The following is a 16,709-nucleotide window of genomic DNA, read 5'->3' on the forward strand; positions in this document are numbered from 1 at the left end:
TGGACCTAATTTGCAAACAAAAAGAACTTTTTTAGTTCATTTCCTAAAACTCTTTAGGCCCTCCTTAAATAAAATCTTCAATTGCATATTACAGTTATAAGTAGGCGCATAATCTACCATTTTTGGCTGAGATTTCTTTTTCTACAACAATGTAGGGTTATTCACAACAAAAATAAGTATGTAATAATCTTTTAGAAATTAGAATTAACGAGATTCTATTAAAGGAAATTTCATTTTCATTGGGGATGTTTTATATTTTTGGATAGTTTTATTTCATTCGATTACTATTCATACTGTTCTCGTTTTTTCCTGGCAAAAAATAATGCCTCTTCTAAATCGAGTTTGCAATATACTGTTTCTCGTTTTTTTCCTGGCAAAAAATAATGCCTCTTCTAAATCGAGTTTGCAAATCCTCACAATAAATTACCGATGCCGATACGGTACATTTGAAAATTGAGTTTTCTTTAACTGAAGAAAGGGGTAAAGGTCCTTTTTCTTTCAAATCAGTAAATCGCTATTGGACCTAATTTGCAAACAAAAAGAACTTTTTTAGTTCATTTCCTAAAACTCATTTTTTGAGAATCCAAAAATAAAAAACAGAAAAAAGCTATAATGTAGATGTACGGATAAAATACGGTTTTTGAGACATAAACATAACATCGAATATTAATTAAAAACAATAATGAATTTTTATAGACACAGATGATTATTATAGTAAATTGATAAATATTAAGCCAAGTAAACATATAACAAAAATAAAATACATGTAAACTTTAAATAATGTAATACAGCATTTTTTTTTTACACATTCGTACAATAGAGAGTGCTAGCATGAAATCATATAGGTAGCTTGAAGTATGTTATGGTTTGTACGCATTAGCAGTTATTAGTAGGCAAGTGCAGTTGTGCAGGAGCCAATGTACAAAATAGGTTTCTTTTGCGGACACTATCCGACATAATTATTTTGTTTCGCTAAAACTTCGAAAACCGAATAAGTAAAAATCAATCACTTTAAATCGTTTACCTACAATATGCTGCCAAGATGTTCTTCTATTCTTCGGTCTTTTTTCTCCGAATAAAGGCGATGACCTTTTTTTTACGATTTCGAATTCTAGTTGTCGATCATGCATTGCACTAGTTGTCGATCATTTGTGATTTCATATAGTTTATTGGGCTGTTGCAAGGAACGAAAATTCAATCAGAGCTTGAAAAGCCGTCACAAAAGGAAAGTTATAGCTCGAACGACCAAAAATCACTGCTTAATAAATTCAAAATGCATTTGAAGAGTTAAAATTTCAAATTACGAAAGAACAACCATTGTATGTGCGCTTGATTTCACATGTGCGTTTACGGAATGCGTTTTTCTTTACGTGCCCCAATAACGGCAACAGGGGGCAAAATTTGTCAGAGCTTGAAAAGCCGTCACAAAAGGAAGTTATAGCTCGAACGACCAAGAAACACTGCTTAATAAATTCAAAATGCATTTGAAGATTTAAAATTAAGAAAGAACAAACATTGTATGTGCGCTTGATTTCACATGTGCGTTTACGGAATGCGTTTTTCTTTACGTGCCCCAATAACGGCAACAGGGGGCAAAATTTGAAAGGGGGAAAAAAGAACATGCATAAAAAGGATTGTACAATCCCACAAATAAAAATATTAAAATTGTGTTTAAAAAATACGTTTCAACAAAAAAATGTCATGATGTTTTGAACAACATAGATGATAACGAAGATGTAAAAGAAAAATAGATAAAAAACAAAGATCACCAAGAGAAGTCAAGGGAGGGGGATGTACTTTGTGAGGCCCTTGAGGATTGAGCTAGTAACAAACCAGGGGACACACTTGGCATGTCAAGTGTGGCTGAGGCTTTAGTTATGTAGTTTTCATAAGAGAGCTGGATAAACTCAATGTAGTACATCATACCGCCCTAAGGATAGTAACCGGGGCATTTAGAACTTCTCCTATTGTAAGCTTACTAGCTGAGTGCGGTCAACCTACTCTACAAGTAAGAAGAAACATCCGATGTGTGAACTATATGTCTAATGTAGCGAGAAATCCCAACCACCCGTGTTACCTACAAGAGCTGGATAAACTCAATGTAGTACACCATACCGCCCTAAGGATAGTAACCGGGGCATTTAGAACTTCTCCTATTGTAAGCTTACTAGCTGAGTGTGGCCAACCTACTCTACAAGTAAGAAGAAACATCCGATGTGTGAACTATATGTCTAATGTAGCGAGAAATCCCAACCACCCGTGTTACCTACTACTATTTAACGATAAATTAAGAATCAATATTAGAAGCGAGAAGTACCCCCTTAATATTAGACTCCGAGCTGAAGCTATGGATGATTATAAACTAGAAGTACGATGTGTGATCAAACAACAGAAAGAGGAACCGCAATGGTTATTACACCAGCCCAGGTACCCCCTTAATATTAGACTACGGGCTGAAGCTATGGATGATTATAAACTAGAAGTACGATGTGTGATCAAACAACAGAAAGAGGAACCGCAATGGTTATTACACCAGCCCAAAGTTACAATGCTCATTTCTGGCAAAAAAGACGAAGAGTTACCATCAGAAATTAATAACAAATATCTCGAGTTCAAAAATGAGAATAAAAATAAAATTCTATGCTATACGGATGGATCGAAAAATGACAACTTTACAGGAGGAGCTTACATCTTAAATGAAACGATCGAACAATTCCAACTCAACCAAATCGCTTCAATTTATACTGCTGAACTTATGGCGATTGATCTATGTTTAAATGCCATCTTAACGTATGTACAAAACAATTTTTGTTTTAAAGACTTCGTTATCTGTTCTGACTCTAAGAGTTCACTTCAAGCTCTCAAGTTCAACCTTAATGACTCAGTATTAATCAGTAAAATACTTTTAAAAATAAAGGAAATTTCTTCTTTTGGATCTCAAGTCTCCTTCTTGTGGATCCCCAGCCATGTTGGAATTAGAGAGAATGAGATGGTGGACAGAGCTGCAACAAATGCTATAAATGCTCGATTAACGAATCAATACACATCAAGTGACTACAAAGCTCACTTCAAACAAATTCAGTTCAAGAGATGGGAGGAGAGTTGGAGACAAAATGCTGTCTTGGGCAGACAGCTGAGGCAAATTAAAACAGATGTGCGTAAATGGAAATCTTCAAACAGAAATATAAGATTACAAAGCTCACTTCAAACAAATTCAGTTCAAGAGATGGGAGGAGATTTGGACACAAAATGCTGTCTTGGGCAGACAGCTGAGGCAAATTAAAACAGACGTGCGTAAATGGAAATCTTCAAACAGAAATATAAGACAAGAAGAAGTAGTCCTTTGCAGATTACGGATTGGTCACTGCCTCGCGACACACAAACATCTTCTAGAACGGAAGGATCCCCCCGCTTGCGAATTTTGTCGACAAACTCCAGTTTATTTAAATCATTGGTTAACTGAATGTCACGCCCTTGCTAACTTAAGAAGACAACATCAAATAGGAAACTCGATGAAATTTATATTACAGGACAATGTTGAATCAATAGATCGTTGTTGAGTTGGAGTTCTAATGTAGTAAGAAAAGATCACTTTGAAAATAGAACATTGGAACGAATTTATTTTGTGTAGACTCACCAAGACAATGTTGAATCAATAGATCGTTGTATGAAATTTTTATATCATACTAAATTATTTGCCAAAATCTAATGCTACAGGTACCTAAGGAGGTACCAAATCTTGTAATGTAAAATATTTTGTACTTGCCTTTTTTCCACTTATTTATTCATTCATCTACTTTGCTTGCTATTATCTAAAAGAGCTACGTATTCTTTCTGACTAAATACAATGTTATTAGGTATTTTGAAATATTTTAGTTGTATGAAATTTTTATATCATACTAAATTATTTGCCAAAATCTGATGCTATAGGTACCTAAGGAGGTACCAAATCTTGTAATGTAAAATATTTTGTACTTGCCTTTTTTCCACTTATTTATTTATTCATCTACTTTGCTTGCTATTATCTAAAAGAGCTACGTATTCTTTCTGACTAAATACAATGTTATTAGGTATTTTGAAATATTTTAGATTAGGTAAATATTAATTATTGCTATCTCGATGTTTTCCTTTTGATCATCTCGATGTTAAAAACTAATTATTGTTTAAAACATCAATAAACGATTTTCAAAAAAAAAAAAAAAAATAAAATCCAATGTTTACCTACCATGCTGGCACCGGTCGCTATGCGCATTTATTTGTCATAGCTACTCATTTTCCTCACGAGGCTGAGAGGGCCCCGCAACAGCCAGTCACGGAATCAATCATTTGCATGATGCAAATTTCTTGACCCCGCCGGGAATCGAACCCGGGTCTCCCGCGTGCAAGGCGAGCGCAGTGACCACTACGCCATGGGAGCTGACTTCAGGAACTCTTGTATTCAAATCATCTTGTGGGGAAAAATGGAATTCACTTCGTTCTTTCATTCATTTTCCAGGAGGCATTGTTCTGGGTCAAGGTCTGGAGTCAAGTTCTCACAAGTACGGGGTGTTTCAGAACACATGTGTCTCCTATGAACTCGTACTGAGTGATGCCAGTCTGGTTGAATGTAGTGAGGTAGATACCCTGTATAATTAATTGATTTCATTATGAGGTAGTAATGATAGTATGGAGAACTGCCAACGAATCTTAGGATTGAAGAGAAAGAAGATGAGAGAGTGATGTGACATAAAATCTAATATTATAAAGTAGTTAGTTTGACGAACTTCTGATCCGGAGGTTAGTGGTTCGAGTTCAAGTAAGGTCAATTAAACCCTTGGAATTGTAGGTATTATTTGGGAAACGACATTTGTTATAACGATTCATAGTCAGCTCCCATGGCGTAGTGGTCACTGCGCTCGCCTTGCACGCGGGAGACCCGGGTTCGATTCCCGGCGGGGTCAAGAAATTTCAATATCATAAAGTAGTTAGTTTGACGGATTTCTGATCCGGAGGTTAGCGGTTCGAGTTCAAGTAAGGTCAATTAAACCCTTGGAATTGTAGGTATTATTTGGGAAACGACATTTGTTATGACGATTCATACTTCTTAACACAATTAAAATTCCTTTTATTCATTTTAGGAGGAAGACCGGGATTTGTTTCACGCTATACCCTGGTCCTATGGAACTCTGGGATTTCTGACGGCTGTTGAAATTAAAATAATCCCTGTAAAAAAGTAAGTTAGCCAGGAACTTATCAGAACAGTATGTCCAAAGTCTGTAGGTACATATATGGTGAATCCTAAATGTGGTAAGTGTACCATTTATTCGCCCACCTAAAAAACGTACCATTTATTGGCCCACCTGCCCACATTTATTTTTCTAATTTTTGTTTCAGAGTACGAGCCAGACTGGGCTGTGAAAAGGGTTTTCCCGTCATCTATGATAAGGTCAATAGAGTTGCCCGGGACTGAACAAGATGGATCATTCAGGTTAAGCAACATTGGATGTGGTTGATATCTGGACGGGTGACGGCTTCCCCAAACATCAATGACAAATGGCTATAATATTTATGAACAAAATACTAGTTTAGTGACTTTGGAATTTAAATAAATAAAATATTTGTATGGGTGAGACTTCCCTTTCTTTTGGTAAAATTAGATCTTGAAAAGTTCGTCGAGTTCAGACTTATGTGGCGTATGGTACAGGTGGGCCAATAAATGGTACGTTTTTTAGGTGGGCGAATAAATGGTACACTTACCACATTTAGGATTCACCATATATGTACCTACAGACTTTGGACATACTGTTCTGATAAGTTCCTGGCTTGGTAAAAAGTTGCCTTAATATAATGTAAAAGCCTTCTAGCCAGCCGCGCGTTCGATTACCGCCCGGGGCGGATTTTATTCGGAACGGATAATGTTCTTTCTGGGAACGGCTGGCTTTCTCCTATCCTTTCTTCCTTCTCTCTTCGATTTCGGGACATTAAGACCTTAGCAGTTTCCTCTGTGAAAAAAAAAAAAAACTAAACTTTTGGATTTCTCCGCCTTGATTTTGTTCCACAGATATGTTCAGCTTCAATATGTGGCGTTGAAATCTCTGCCAGATCTAGAGCATCATCTGAAGAAGGAAGCACACCAAAGTTGTGATATAATAACACAAACTGCATTTACATTTACATAACGATTCATACTTCTTAACACAATTAAAATTCCTTTTATTATTTTCAGGAGGAAGACCGGGATTTGTTTCACGCTATACCTTGGTCCTATGGAACACTGGGATTTCTGACGGCTGTTGAAATTCAAATCATTCCTGTAAAAAAGTAAGTTAGCCAGGAACTTATCAAACCAGTATGTCCAAAATCTGTAGGTACCTATATGGAGAATCCTAAATACTTGGTGGTAAAAAAGTTGCCTTAATATATTCATGTTCATTTTCATTTTTCAAACATAGCAAAAGGTGCTCTCATTTATTTTTATATAATTACAATAAACAAGAATACAACACATTAGGTACAAACATAAGGTGGTGGTGGTGTTGATGATGATATGATGTGATGTATTGTTTTAATGCTAAACTACCCACACTAAGGGACACTTGGTGTATCCCTTGTCTTGTGGGTTAGTTAGTGTTTTCCTATAGTGCTATTTCCTTGTTTTCCCTCCACTTTCCTACTGTAAAAATAATGTGCTTTTTGGAAGTAGTTCTGGCAGTAAATTCTGGCAGTAAAAATACTGCCAGAATGAGACTGAAAAGTCCCTTTACTCCCGCAGTCTTGAATCCCAGATGGATCACTGAAGTTATAACCAGCTTTGTTCGAAGTTTAGTATCCGGATACTTCACCATCTGAAGTTAACCAGCTTTGTTCGAAGTTAAGTATCCGGATACTTCACCATCTGAAGTTAACCAGCTTTGTTCGAAGTTAAGTATCCGGATACTTCACCATCTGAAGTTAACCAGCTTTGTTCGAAGTTAAGTATCCGGATACTTCACCATCTGAAGTTAACCAGCTTTGTTCGAAGTTAAGTATCCGGATACTTCACCATCTGAAGTTAACCAGCTTTGTTCGAAGTTAAGTATCCGGATACTTCACCATCTGAAGTTAACCAGCTTTGTTCGAAGTTAAGTATCCGGATACTTCACCATCTGAAGTTAACCAGCTTTGTTCGAAGTTAAGTATCCGGATACTTCACCATCTGCATGTGCCTATCCTGGATTACTACCATCGGTTCAGCACGTCTTTATTCTGGGAAATACAAGTAAGAAATAAATCTGATAAACTGTTCAAGAGTTTTCTTTTAAGATGTTTGATATATTGAACTGTAACTGCTAAGGTCTTATCGTCCCGAAAGCGAAGAGAGAAGGAAGACAGGATAAGAGAAAGCCACCTGTTCCGAGAACGAACATTATCCGTTCAGGATAAAATCAACTCCGGCCGGGAATCGAACCCGCAACCTAGTGTTTACAAGGCAGAGGCGCTACCCTACAAGCTAACTCGACTGGCGAAGAGTTATTTTAAAATAGAAAAAAACTATTTGAGAGATTGCGAGTTTTCGCAGAACAACAGACACACCATAAAGGGAAGATATCAAGATAAAACTCTCTACTCTCTTCGTTCTTTCTCCTCTTCCCTCAGGATATCGTCCCATTTGGTAACCATCCTCTATTTCGGTATCTCCTCGGCTGGCTGATGCCCCCCAAAGTGGCCCTCCTCAAGCTGACCCAAACCCAGACCATTAAGAACCTCTATGATAAACATCACGTAGTACAGGACTACTTGGTTCCTATCGAGGAGCTTAGATCATGTGTACACTACTTTCATGACAATATTCAGGTAAGATTTTCATTAATATTTTTAGCCTTTTTGCGGTGAATTTTCCTGGCTCATTAATTCAATTCTATTATTTGGAATTTCTTTCCAGAACCCTCTTGAATTTTGGGGTGCATTTAACCCCGTGCGGAAAAAATGTATCAGTTAGGCATTATCTTAATAAATTTAGGGTGACTGTACCAGTAGTCGATCATTTTTCACGTTTTTAAGTTTCAATTAGCTCTGGTTCTATTGTTGGACACTGTTATATTAACTACTTTCATGACAATATTCAGGTAAGATTTTCATTAATATTTAGCCTTTTGGCGGTGAATTTTCCTGGCTCATTAATTCAATTCTATTATTTGGCATTTCTTTCCAGAACCGAAGCGAATACAATAGTCCGTCCACTATACCTTTTATTATTAGTAATAATAAAGGAAGGACGGACTAAAAATTGAATTTTCGGCCTTTTACAGTTATTATTTCGGAGTTTTGACCTCAGATTTGGATTTTTCCCAACTTTTTTCATAGGAATCGACCGTTTGTTAATAATTTTTACCCATTTGCAACTGCTCCATTCTTCCATCAGATTTACCCCCTCTGGATTTGCCCTTTCCTGCTGAAAGACCTGCCTGGTTTGGTTCATCCTGCTAAGGCACAGGATAAAAGTCGTTTTTCTCGAATAGCGCACAAGTTGGATTAGGCCCTCCTTATTAAAATATAAAATCCGTTCAATTCTTCCATCAGATTTACCCCCTCTGGATTTGCCCTTTCCTGCTGAAAGACCTGCCTGGTTTGGTTCATCCTGCTAAGGCACAGGATGGTATGTATCTAGACTTGGGACTGTATGGAGAGCCCAAAGCTAAAGACTACCACAGCAAGAACACAATCACCGCCTTGGAAAGCTATCTGGGAAAAATCAGAGGGTATGTTACATATACTTATAGGAACACGATGAGATATATGAAGAAACTAAATAAACCTTATTATTACTTACTTATGTAGATATGGCACTCCTAATATAAGTTACTTGATAAAGACAATTTGACATACCGATGGGACAATCTCATAAACTCATAAGGTACCAACTTCTTCTTTAAAAAAAGAGGGAATAATAGTGCTTATTTATAGATACTGCTCGAATAGGACTGAAAAGTCCCTTTACTCCAGCAGTGGGCTACTACTATTATTGTGGTCATATTCTCAAATTATATTGAGGATAAAATTTCATACCTCGGCTGGGATTGAACCCACGCCCTCCTGTTTACCAGGCGAGCTATTGAGGATAAAATTCCATACCTCGGCTGGGATTGAACCCACGCCCTCCTGTTTACCAGGCGAGCGCCTTGACCATACCACCGAGGCAGGAACTGTTAGATGACAGGATAGGAAAAAGCCAGCCGTTGCGAGAACGAAAATTGATCTCCGCCTTGGGTCGGGACTCGGGAGGGGATTGAACCCGCGACCTAGCACTTACAAGGCTGGCGACCTACCTTCCAGGCTTACTAGGCTGGCGAATTCGATGATATTTGGCAAGGAAGTTTTTTAATGCCTCTAAGGCCAGCCACTCACTATCAGGTACACCTGACAGGTACGGCTGAACAGGTCTGCCTGTCAGGTCTACCTGATACCTGAGGCCAGCCACTCACTTTCAGGTAGACCTGACAGGTACGGCTGAAAAGGTCCGCCTGTCAGGTCTACCTGATGGTGATTGGCTGGCCTAACCACCCATTTTTTCTTTTTTCCCTTAGGTTCCAAATGCTAGGCGCGGGTGTCTACCAATCATATTCCGAGTTTCGACAGAACTATGACCATAGCTTATACGATAGAGTACGAGCCAGACTGGGCTGTGAAAAGGGTTTCCCCGTCATCTATGATAAGGTCAATAGAGTTGCCCGGGACTGAACAAGATGGATCATTGGACAGCATTCAATTCCCCCGACTTTTTGATTTTGTCTTATTTCCGGTGTTTGATTCCCCCGATAATTTTTTAGGGTTGCCATGGACTGGATGTTCTATTCCACCGATTATTGTGTACAGGTAGAAAACTTGAGCATGTCCATTTCCGGTGTACGATTCCCCCGATAATTTTTTAGGGTTGCCATGGACTGGATGTTCTATTCCACCGATTATTGTGTACAGGTAGAAAACTTGAGCATGTCTGTACCTACTTGGATTATTCATCGGACTTTTCAATTAATAAGAAATTGAACACAATTCATAAATCAGTCAATCTCTGTAGGTATAATATTATTTTATGTTTTAAAAAATTCAGTTGAATTGTGATAGGTTTTCAGAAGCAGGTTACGAGTATACAAAATTCAATAAGAATCGGCACAAATCGAGATATTTAGACACATATTTTAAGCTTCTCGGGGAAAATAAATAGCGAATGTGAGCTTCAAAAAGCACAAAATAAATTTTAAAAATTCTGGACACTTGTTTTTTAATTCTTATTTCCAAGGTGTTTTAGTAAACATGTAAAATCTACAGTGTATCATTTTATGGTTCAATGTTATAAAGCGAATAAAAGTTTACAGAATCGTTATTTGAGAAAATCAATACCGTTTACGAGTAGAGAATCTCTACTAGAGATGTAAAAATAGTGAGTGAGTGAGTGAGAGTTATATAAAAAAGAACTACTCAGTCAATGAGTCAGATCCTAAAACATATAACTCGTTTTTCAACTCACCATAAAAACTTGTAATTGTAACTAACTCTTCCACTCCCTTTAGGAATAGGGAGTTTGGATCTGACTCAGTTAAGGAGTAGTTCAGTGAAAAAGAGTAGTTCTTTTTTTTACAACTCACTCACTCGCTTTTTACACATTCCTTCATTCCTACTGACGACTCAACCTCTAGCAGTTTTACGATTTGTTTTGTTTCCTTATGTACATTTAAAATCTAAGGAGAAAAATAGATATTGAATTATACAGAGAGTAAATTTAAGATAAGTTATATAAAAAAAGAACTACTCAGTCAATGAGTCAGATCCTAAAACATATAGCTCGTTTTTCAACTCACCATAAAAACTTGTAGTTGTAACTAACTCACTCTTTAACTCCCTCTAGGAATAGGGAGTTTGGATCTGACTCAGTTAAGGAGTAGTTCAGTGAAAATGAGTAGTTCTTTTTTTTACAACTCACTCACTCGCTTTTTACACATTCCTTCATTCCTACTGACTCAACCTCTAGCATTTTTACGATTTGTTTTGTTTCCTTATGTACATTTAAAATCTAAGGAGAAAAATAGATATTGAATTATACAGAGAGTAAATTTAAGATAGATATCTATGGTACAGAAAGTTTCCAGACAGGCGTAACATGACTGTACAGGTGAGTAAGGAGATATAGATAGAGAGACACATTGAATTTTACAGTAAAAAAAGAAAGTAATAAGATCTATAATACACGTTTCAGTCCAGGCGATGGTTTATTTTCAGTCGAAATTAACTCAGTCACCGGGAATTGATTGAGACGGCATGTACAGAGAATTCAAGAACACTATTTCCAATCTCAGATAACACGAGAAAATATTTCCATTAATACCCGTAGTCTCAAGAATGTGTAAGATTTAAACAAGGAAATGAAGTCTCGGAGTTTTCAGGAAAATCACTTCTAATCTTACAATATCGCGTGATCGTATTTAAATTGCTTCCGAAATTGAAAAACTAGAAATCGGATCAAGTGTAACCAGCAGTCTTAAAACGTTTCAAAAAGTTCACTAGTGTGCATTATTATTAACAAGTTTCCATTTATTTTTGATCGATAAAAAACTCAGAACATACATTTTTTTTTATAAATGGTATACCCATCCGTATAAGCAGAGATTGTGCCACGGATGGGGAGTTCATTTATTTTTTGTACCGGGCTCTTTTCGATTCTCTGTACAGTGCCAAGTCAGACAATTCCAGGTTCAAAATCAGCAATAGTTCAATCCAGGTTTGACAGCTGAGAAGCGAAGGGGCGTATCTCCAATAGAGTTTGGCATAGGAGTTACGCCTCTATGCTTTTCAGGGTATCGAATTATGAGAATAGAGCCACACGTCATACTTTTAGGTGAGCAAACTAGCAACCTCAGCTAACACAGCGTACATAGATGGCATTTATGAGATGGAATTTGCAGAAGAAAACCTTCATACCTTTACAGGCGAAAAATTCGTAGGAGAAACACCCATATGAGAGTAGAATAGAATATACCTTGGTTATCCTGCTGGAATTGGACTGAAAAGTCCCTTTACCCCCGCAGTCTACTCAAGGTCTTAAATAAATAAATGTCTTGGGGGAAAAAGGTATCTCCATGATTTCTTCCGTGAAAGTTTCCTTTTGCCAAATTCCAGGAATGTCGCCCGAGTACGTTCTTGAGTCTACCTTTACGTTTTGGCACATTTTTTTCTCTCTGAACTCTTTCCAGTGCTTGTATGACATGTGACTCCCTCTATCTAAATATTCTAAATGCAACACTAGGTGGATAGTAACATTGGTTGCGTTTTCATATGATACCGCAAGAAATGTGCTGTTGAACAACATCTCGAGACAGAGCGACATCTACCTACAGATTCTCTACCCCCGCAGTCTACTCAAGGTCTTAAATAAATAAATGTCTTGGGGGAAAAAGGTATCTACAGTATTTTCTTCCATGATTTCTTCCGTGAAGGTTTCCTTTTGCAAAATTCCAGGAATGTCGCCCGAGTACGTTCTTGAGTCTACCTTTACGTTTTGGCACATTTTTTCTCTCTGAACTCTTTCCAGTGCTTGTATGACATATGACTCCCTCTATCTAAACGCAACACTAAGTGAATAGTAACATTGGTTGCGTTTTCATATGATACCGCAAGAAATGTGCTGTTGAACAACATCTCAAGACAGAGCGACATCTACCTACAGATCTGACCAACACTAACCTTGGTGGCTGAGAAATTCGACTACAAAACCTCGCCTGATTCAAGTCACAGAGACATTCATCGTTGGTTTAGCACTCGCCCGAGTACGTTCTTGAGTCTCTACCTTTACGTTTTGGCACATTTTTTCTCTCTGAACTCTTTCCAGTGCTTGTATGACATGTGACTCCCTCTATCTAAATGCAACACTAAGTGAGTAGTAACATTGGTTGCGTTTTCATATGATACCGCAAGAAATGTGCTGTTGAACAACATCTCGAGACAGAGCGACATCTACCTACAGATCTGACCAACACTAAACCTTGGTGGCTGAGAAATTCGACTACAAAACCTCGCCTGATTCAAGTCACAGAGACATTCATCGTTGGTTTAGCAATATGAACTATGTGGCAAAACCCTACTATCTGTTAAAAATATGCCATATGGTTCATATTATACAATGGAACCATCAGCCAATGTTATTATCCTTAATAACTCCATTTCAGTACAATTTATCACATTGCTGATCTTAGGTTCGGATTATCAATTGCTTTTATCGGGATAAAATTATTGGCTAGTCAAAATACATTTGAACCAAAGACACACCTTTGAAGGTGTGTCCACACATAGTCGACAGCCGTCGATCGACGGTGTGGACACACCTTGACATCCTGGTAAATGCAATTGATAAACCGAACCTTAAGGTGTGACGGTCGATCGAATATGTTTGGACACACCTTTACGATTCGATCAGCAAGAATGAAACAAATCCGGGAATACCAACCCATAAGAGTCGAATCACTCACTTTTGCCGCACGGCTCAAGTCGCTAACGCAGCGTCATGTCCCTCGCCCGCCGTCTCCCCTTGGCCGCGTGTCCATCCGCTCGCTTCCGGCGGGGACGGAGACTGTCGCGCCGCGGGCTACAACTCACCCGCCTGATGTCGCGCGCCCATCAGCCCGCACTGCACGCACGGCTCGTGGCACGCGAGTACTTCATTCTAAACTTTTGACACGAAGCAAACACTTCCTTTTGGAAGTTTTGTCTATTGTTTTGCCAATTTATGTTTGGACTTCTTTAAAACCCTGAGGTTTCTCTAATTTATGGACCTGGGGAACAGTTTGCTGTTTGGGTAGGTACTCACCTACAAGACCCGGGCGGATTGTTGTCCTCGCTGAACGACTCCTGACAATACTTGCACCTCCTCCTCTCCCCACCCAGAAGGGAGCTGGGTGGCTTCTTCAGTTCGTCCCCCCCACCGCCCCCACCCACGTAGCTCACGGCTATGACCCCTCCGCCCCCCGCTATACTGGAGGGGGAACAAAGATCACCAAGAGAAGTCAAGGGAGGGGGATGTACTTTGTGTGGCCCTTGAGGATTGAGCTAGTAACAAACCAGGGGACACACTTGGTATGTCAAGTGTGGCTGAGGCTTTAGTTATGTAGTTTTCATAAGATTTCCCCATACTTTAATTATAGCTTGTAACCTACCGTCACTTTCAGCAAATTCCTGAAATCCGTCATAGATGTGCGCTTTGTAAGACTTTACGGAAGGTAAGATATTGTTCGAAATCTTTTAGTGCTTCTTTTTACTTCTAATAAACGCGAGTGAACCCAGTTTCTGAAGCCTCCAAAAAGTAATTTCACACTTTGGTTCTTAGCAAACAATTTTTCCCCTCATTTTTCTCTATAAGATTTTCCCAATTATAGCTTGTAACCTACCGTCACTTTCAGCAAATTGCCGAAATCCGTCATAGATGTGCGCTTTGTAGGTAAGACTTTACGGAAGGTAAGATATTGTTCGAAATCTTTTAGTGCTTCTTTTAACTTCTAATAAATCAATTCAATCATTTTTATAGAACAATACAAGTTTGCATGTTAACAAAGTTGGAGACTTGACCTAAGAACGCGAGTGAACCCAGTTTCTGAAGCCCCAGTTAGCAAACAATTTTTCCCCTCATTTTTCTCTACCATATATTATGTCGCCAAAAATCATCACCTCTCATGTTATACGTTTTACAGTGACTCTCCTGTTATACGTTTTACAGTGTAAAATTATATTAAGTGCGAAAAGTAGGCAGTTCTTTCTGGAATCACCCCTTGGTTATCTTACTATACAGGTTGTTTCACAAGGACCACATCAAGTCACCTCCTAGAATAATTATTATAATATTACAACAATAAACTTAAACTGTATGTACACAGCCCTTAATTAACATCTATTTCAAAAAAAAATAATCCTATAAATTTCTATTTTACAATATTATTTTCGAATCAAATAAAATTAGAGACTTTTATCTAAAATGAAAACTTTAATAGTTAAAATATTCTCTAAAATATGCTATAGGTATTCTATTACATGCTTAATTATTATGTTTATTAATTAAAATATTTTGCAGGTTGATGCATATTTGTTCATCATCATCAGAAGCATCATCCTTTGTATGAATATATTATTTATCTTTCTAAAAAGCACCATTTCTTCTCAAACCGGGTAGCGTAAAAAAATAAAAACACTTATGGTTCTTTAAGATTAAGGATCACACAGGTCCTTTTAATCTGAACTACAGACACCTAATTAAACACACGTCCCTATATCATTTTTTGAAAGTGAATTAATAATGTTCTCTATCAATAATTTTAGTATTCAAGTGTTCAATATTTTTCCATGCCACCCGGCAAATTTTCAATCACGTTCCTGTTTTGATTAGTTTTGTTATATTGCCGTTTTTGCCTTAAAATACATCTTTCCTAATTCCTAAAATCGGATTTCTTTAAATGACGAAACGTGATAATATCTCTTATCAAGACGATGAATCATTTCTAGCTGTGAATTAATAAAAATCTACTTCAACAAATCAATGAAGTGTATGTTTGCGATCTAATTCATTAACTTGGCTCTTTATGATTGGTTTTCAAGCAACTTGTCATCCTGTCATCAGCATCAACATTCGTGATTTGATATATCTACATTTCGATTATTTCTTAAAAATAAATTTTGACACTTTTTCTTTCGATTTCATTTTCCCAAAAAATTTAAACGTTAATTTTAATCATTAATTGGTTAACGTGATTATGTCTCCTTTTAAGTAGCACAATACAACACCTACACAATAGTGAAGTTGCTCATCGTGAACCGAAACAAACAATAAATGCTTTGTTAAACACAATAAAATCTCCAATAAAATGTGTGCCCAGAATATTCTATTGATTTAGAATTGCATCCGTTGAAAAAATTACACTTCACAAATCAAAATCCAAGAGAAATGAAATTGAGATTTTAGAAAACACAGGAAAGAGAAAAAAATAAAGAAGGAGAAGAAATAAACCAAAGTAATATTTCATTTTCCCAAAAAATTTAAACGTTAATTTCAATCATTAATTGGTTAACGTGATTATGTCTCCTTTTAAGTAGCACAATACAACACCTACACAATAGTGAAGTTGCTCATCGTGAACCAAAACAAACAATAAATGCTTTGTTAAACACAATAAAATCTCCAATAAAATGTGTGTCCAGAATATTCTACTGATTTAGAATTGCATCCGTTGAAAAAATTACACTTCACAAATTATCAAAATCCAAGAGAAATGAAATTGAGATTTTAGAAAACACAGGAAAGAGAAAAAATATAAAGAAGGAGAAGAAATAAACCAAATTAATCAAAGAAAATTAATTAAATTTAAAGAGAATAACAAGAAATAATCAATAAGAAGTGACGATTTTGATGAAGCGATAATTTCAACCACTGTACCTACTTGGATTATTTATCGGGCTTTTCAATTAATAAGAAATTGAACACAATTCATAAATCAGTCAATCTCAGTAGGTATAATATTATTTTATGTTTTAAAAAATTCAGTTGAATTGTGATTTGTGATAGGTTTTCAGAAGCAGGTTACGAGTATACAAAATTCAATAAGAATCGGCATAAATCGAGATATTTAGACATACATTTTAAGCTTCTCGGGGAAAATAAATAGCGAATGTGAGCTTCAAAAAGCACAAAATAAATTTTAAAAATTCTGGACACTTGTTTT

General features: G+C 37.0%; 1 protein-coding gene and 1 long non-coding RNA gene across 2 annotated transcripts; one reads left to right on the forward strand and one right to left on the reverse strand.

Annotated features, from left to right (window-relative positions):
- The first annotated feature begins 2,461 nt into the window (after positions 1-2,461).
- On the forward strand, positions 2,462-9,832 carry LOC103518884 (delta(24)-sterol reductase-like). The gene is made up of 8 exons (XM_026830558.1): positions 2,462-2,790; positions 4,392-4,614; positions 5,118-5,212; positions 6,041-6,117; positions 7,089-7,237; positions 7,615-7,812; positions 8,539-8,717; positions 9,543-9,832. The coding sequence occupies exons 1-8, from the start codon at positions 2,462-2,464 to the stop codon at positions 9,694-9,696; spliced, it is 1,404 nt and encodes a 467-aa protein (XP_026686359.1). The 3' UTR covers positions 9,697-9,832.
- A 1,648-nt stretch (positions 9,833-11,480) lies between these two features.
- Positions 11,481-13,652, reverse strand: LOC113471422. Its single transcript, XR_003394127.1, has 2 exons — positions 12,968-13,652; positions 11,481-12,341 (listed from the first exon to the last, which is right to left on the reverse strand). It is a non-coding gene; the product is annotated as an uncharacterized LOC113471422 (long non-coding RNA).
- Positions 13,653-16,709: the final 3,057 nt, after the last annotated feature.

The sequence above is a fragment of the Diaphorina citri genome, unplaced genomic scaffold (genome assembly GCF_000475195.1).
Source record: "Diaphorina citri unplaced genomic scaffold, Diaci psyllid genome assembly version 1.1 scaffold2413, whole genome shotgun sequence".
In the NCBI taxonomy this organism is placed as follows: Eukaryota; Metazoa; Arthropoda; class Insecta; order Hemiptera; family Psyllidae; genus Diaphorina; species Diaphorina citri.

What these genes read in the sequence shown, in the direction of transcription:
- LOC103518884 (XM_026830558.1), top strand. Translation starts at nt 2,462, where the DNA reads ATGGATGATTATAAACTAGAAGTACGATGTGTGATCAAACAACAGAAA. An exon ending in TGTTTAAATGCCATCTTAAC is followed by an intron (nt 2,791 to 4,391) that starts GTATGTACAAAA and finishes GTGCAAGGCGAG; the next exon opens with CGCAGTGACCACTACGCCAT. An exon ending in GTCTGGTTGAATGTAGTGAG is followed by an intron (nt 4,615 to 5,117) that starts GTAGATACCCTG and finishes TATTCATTTTAG; the next exon opens with GAGGAAGACCGGGATTTGTT.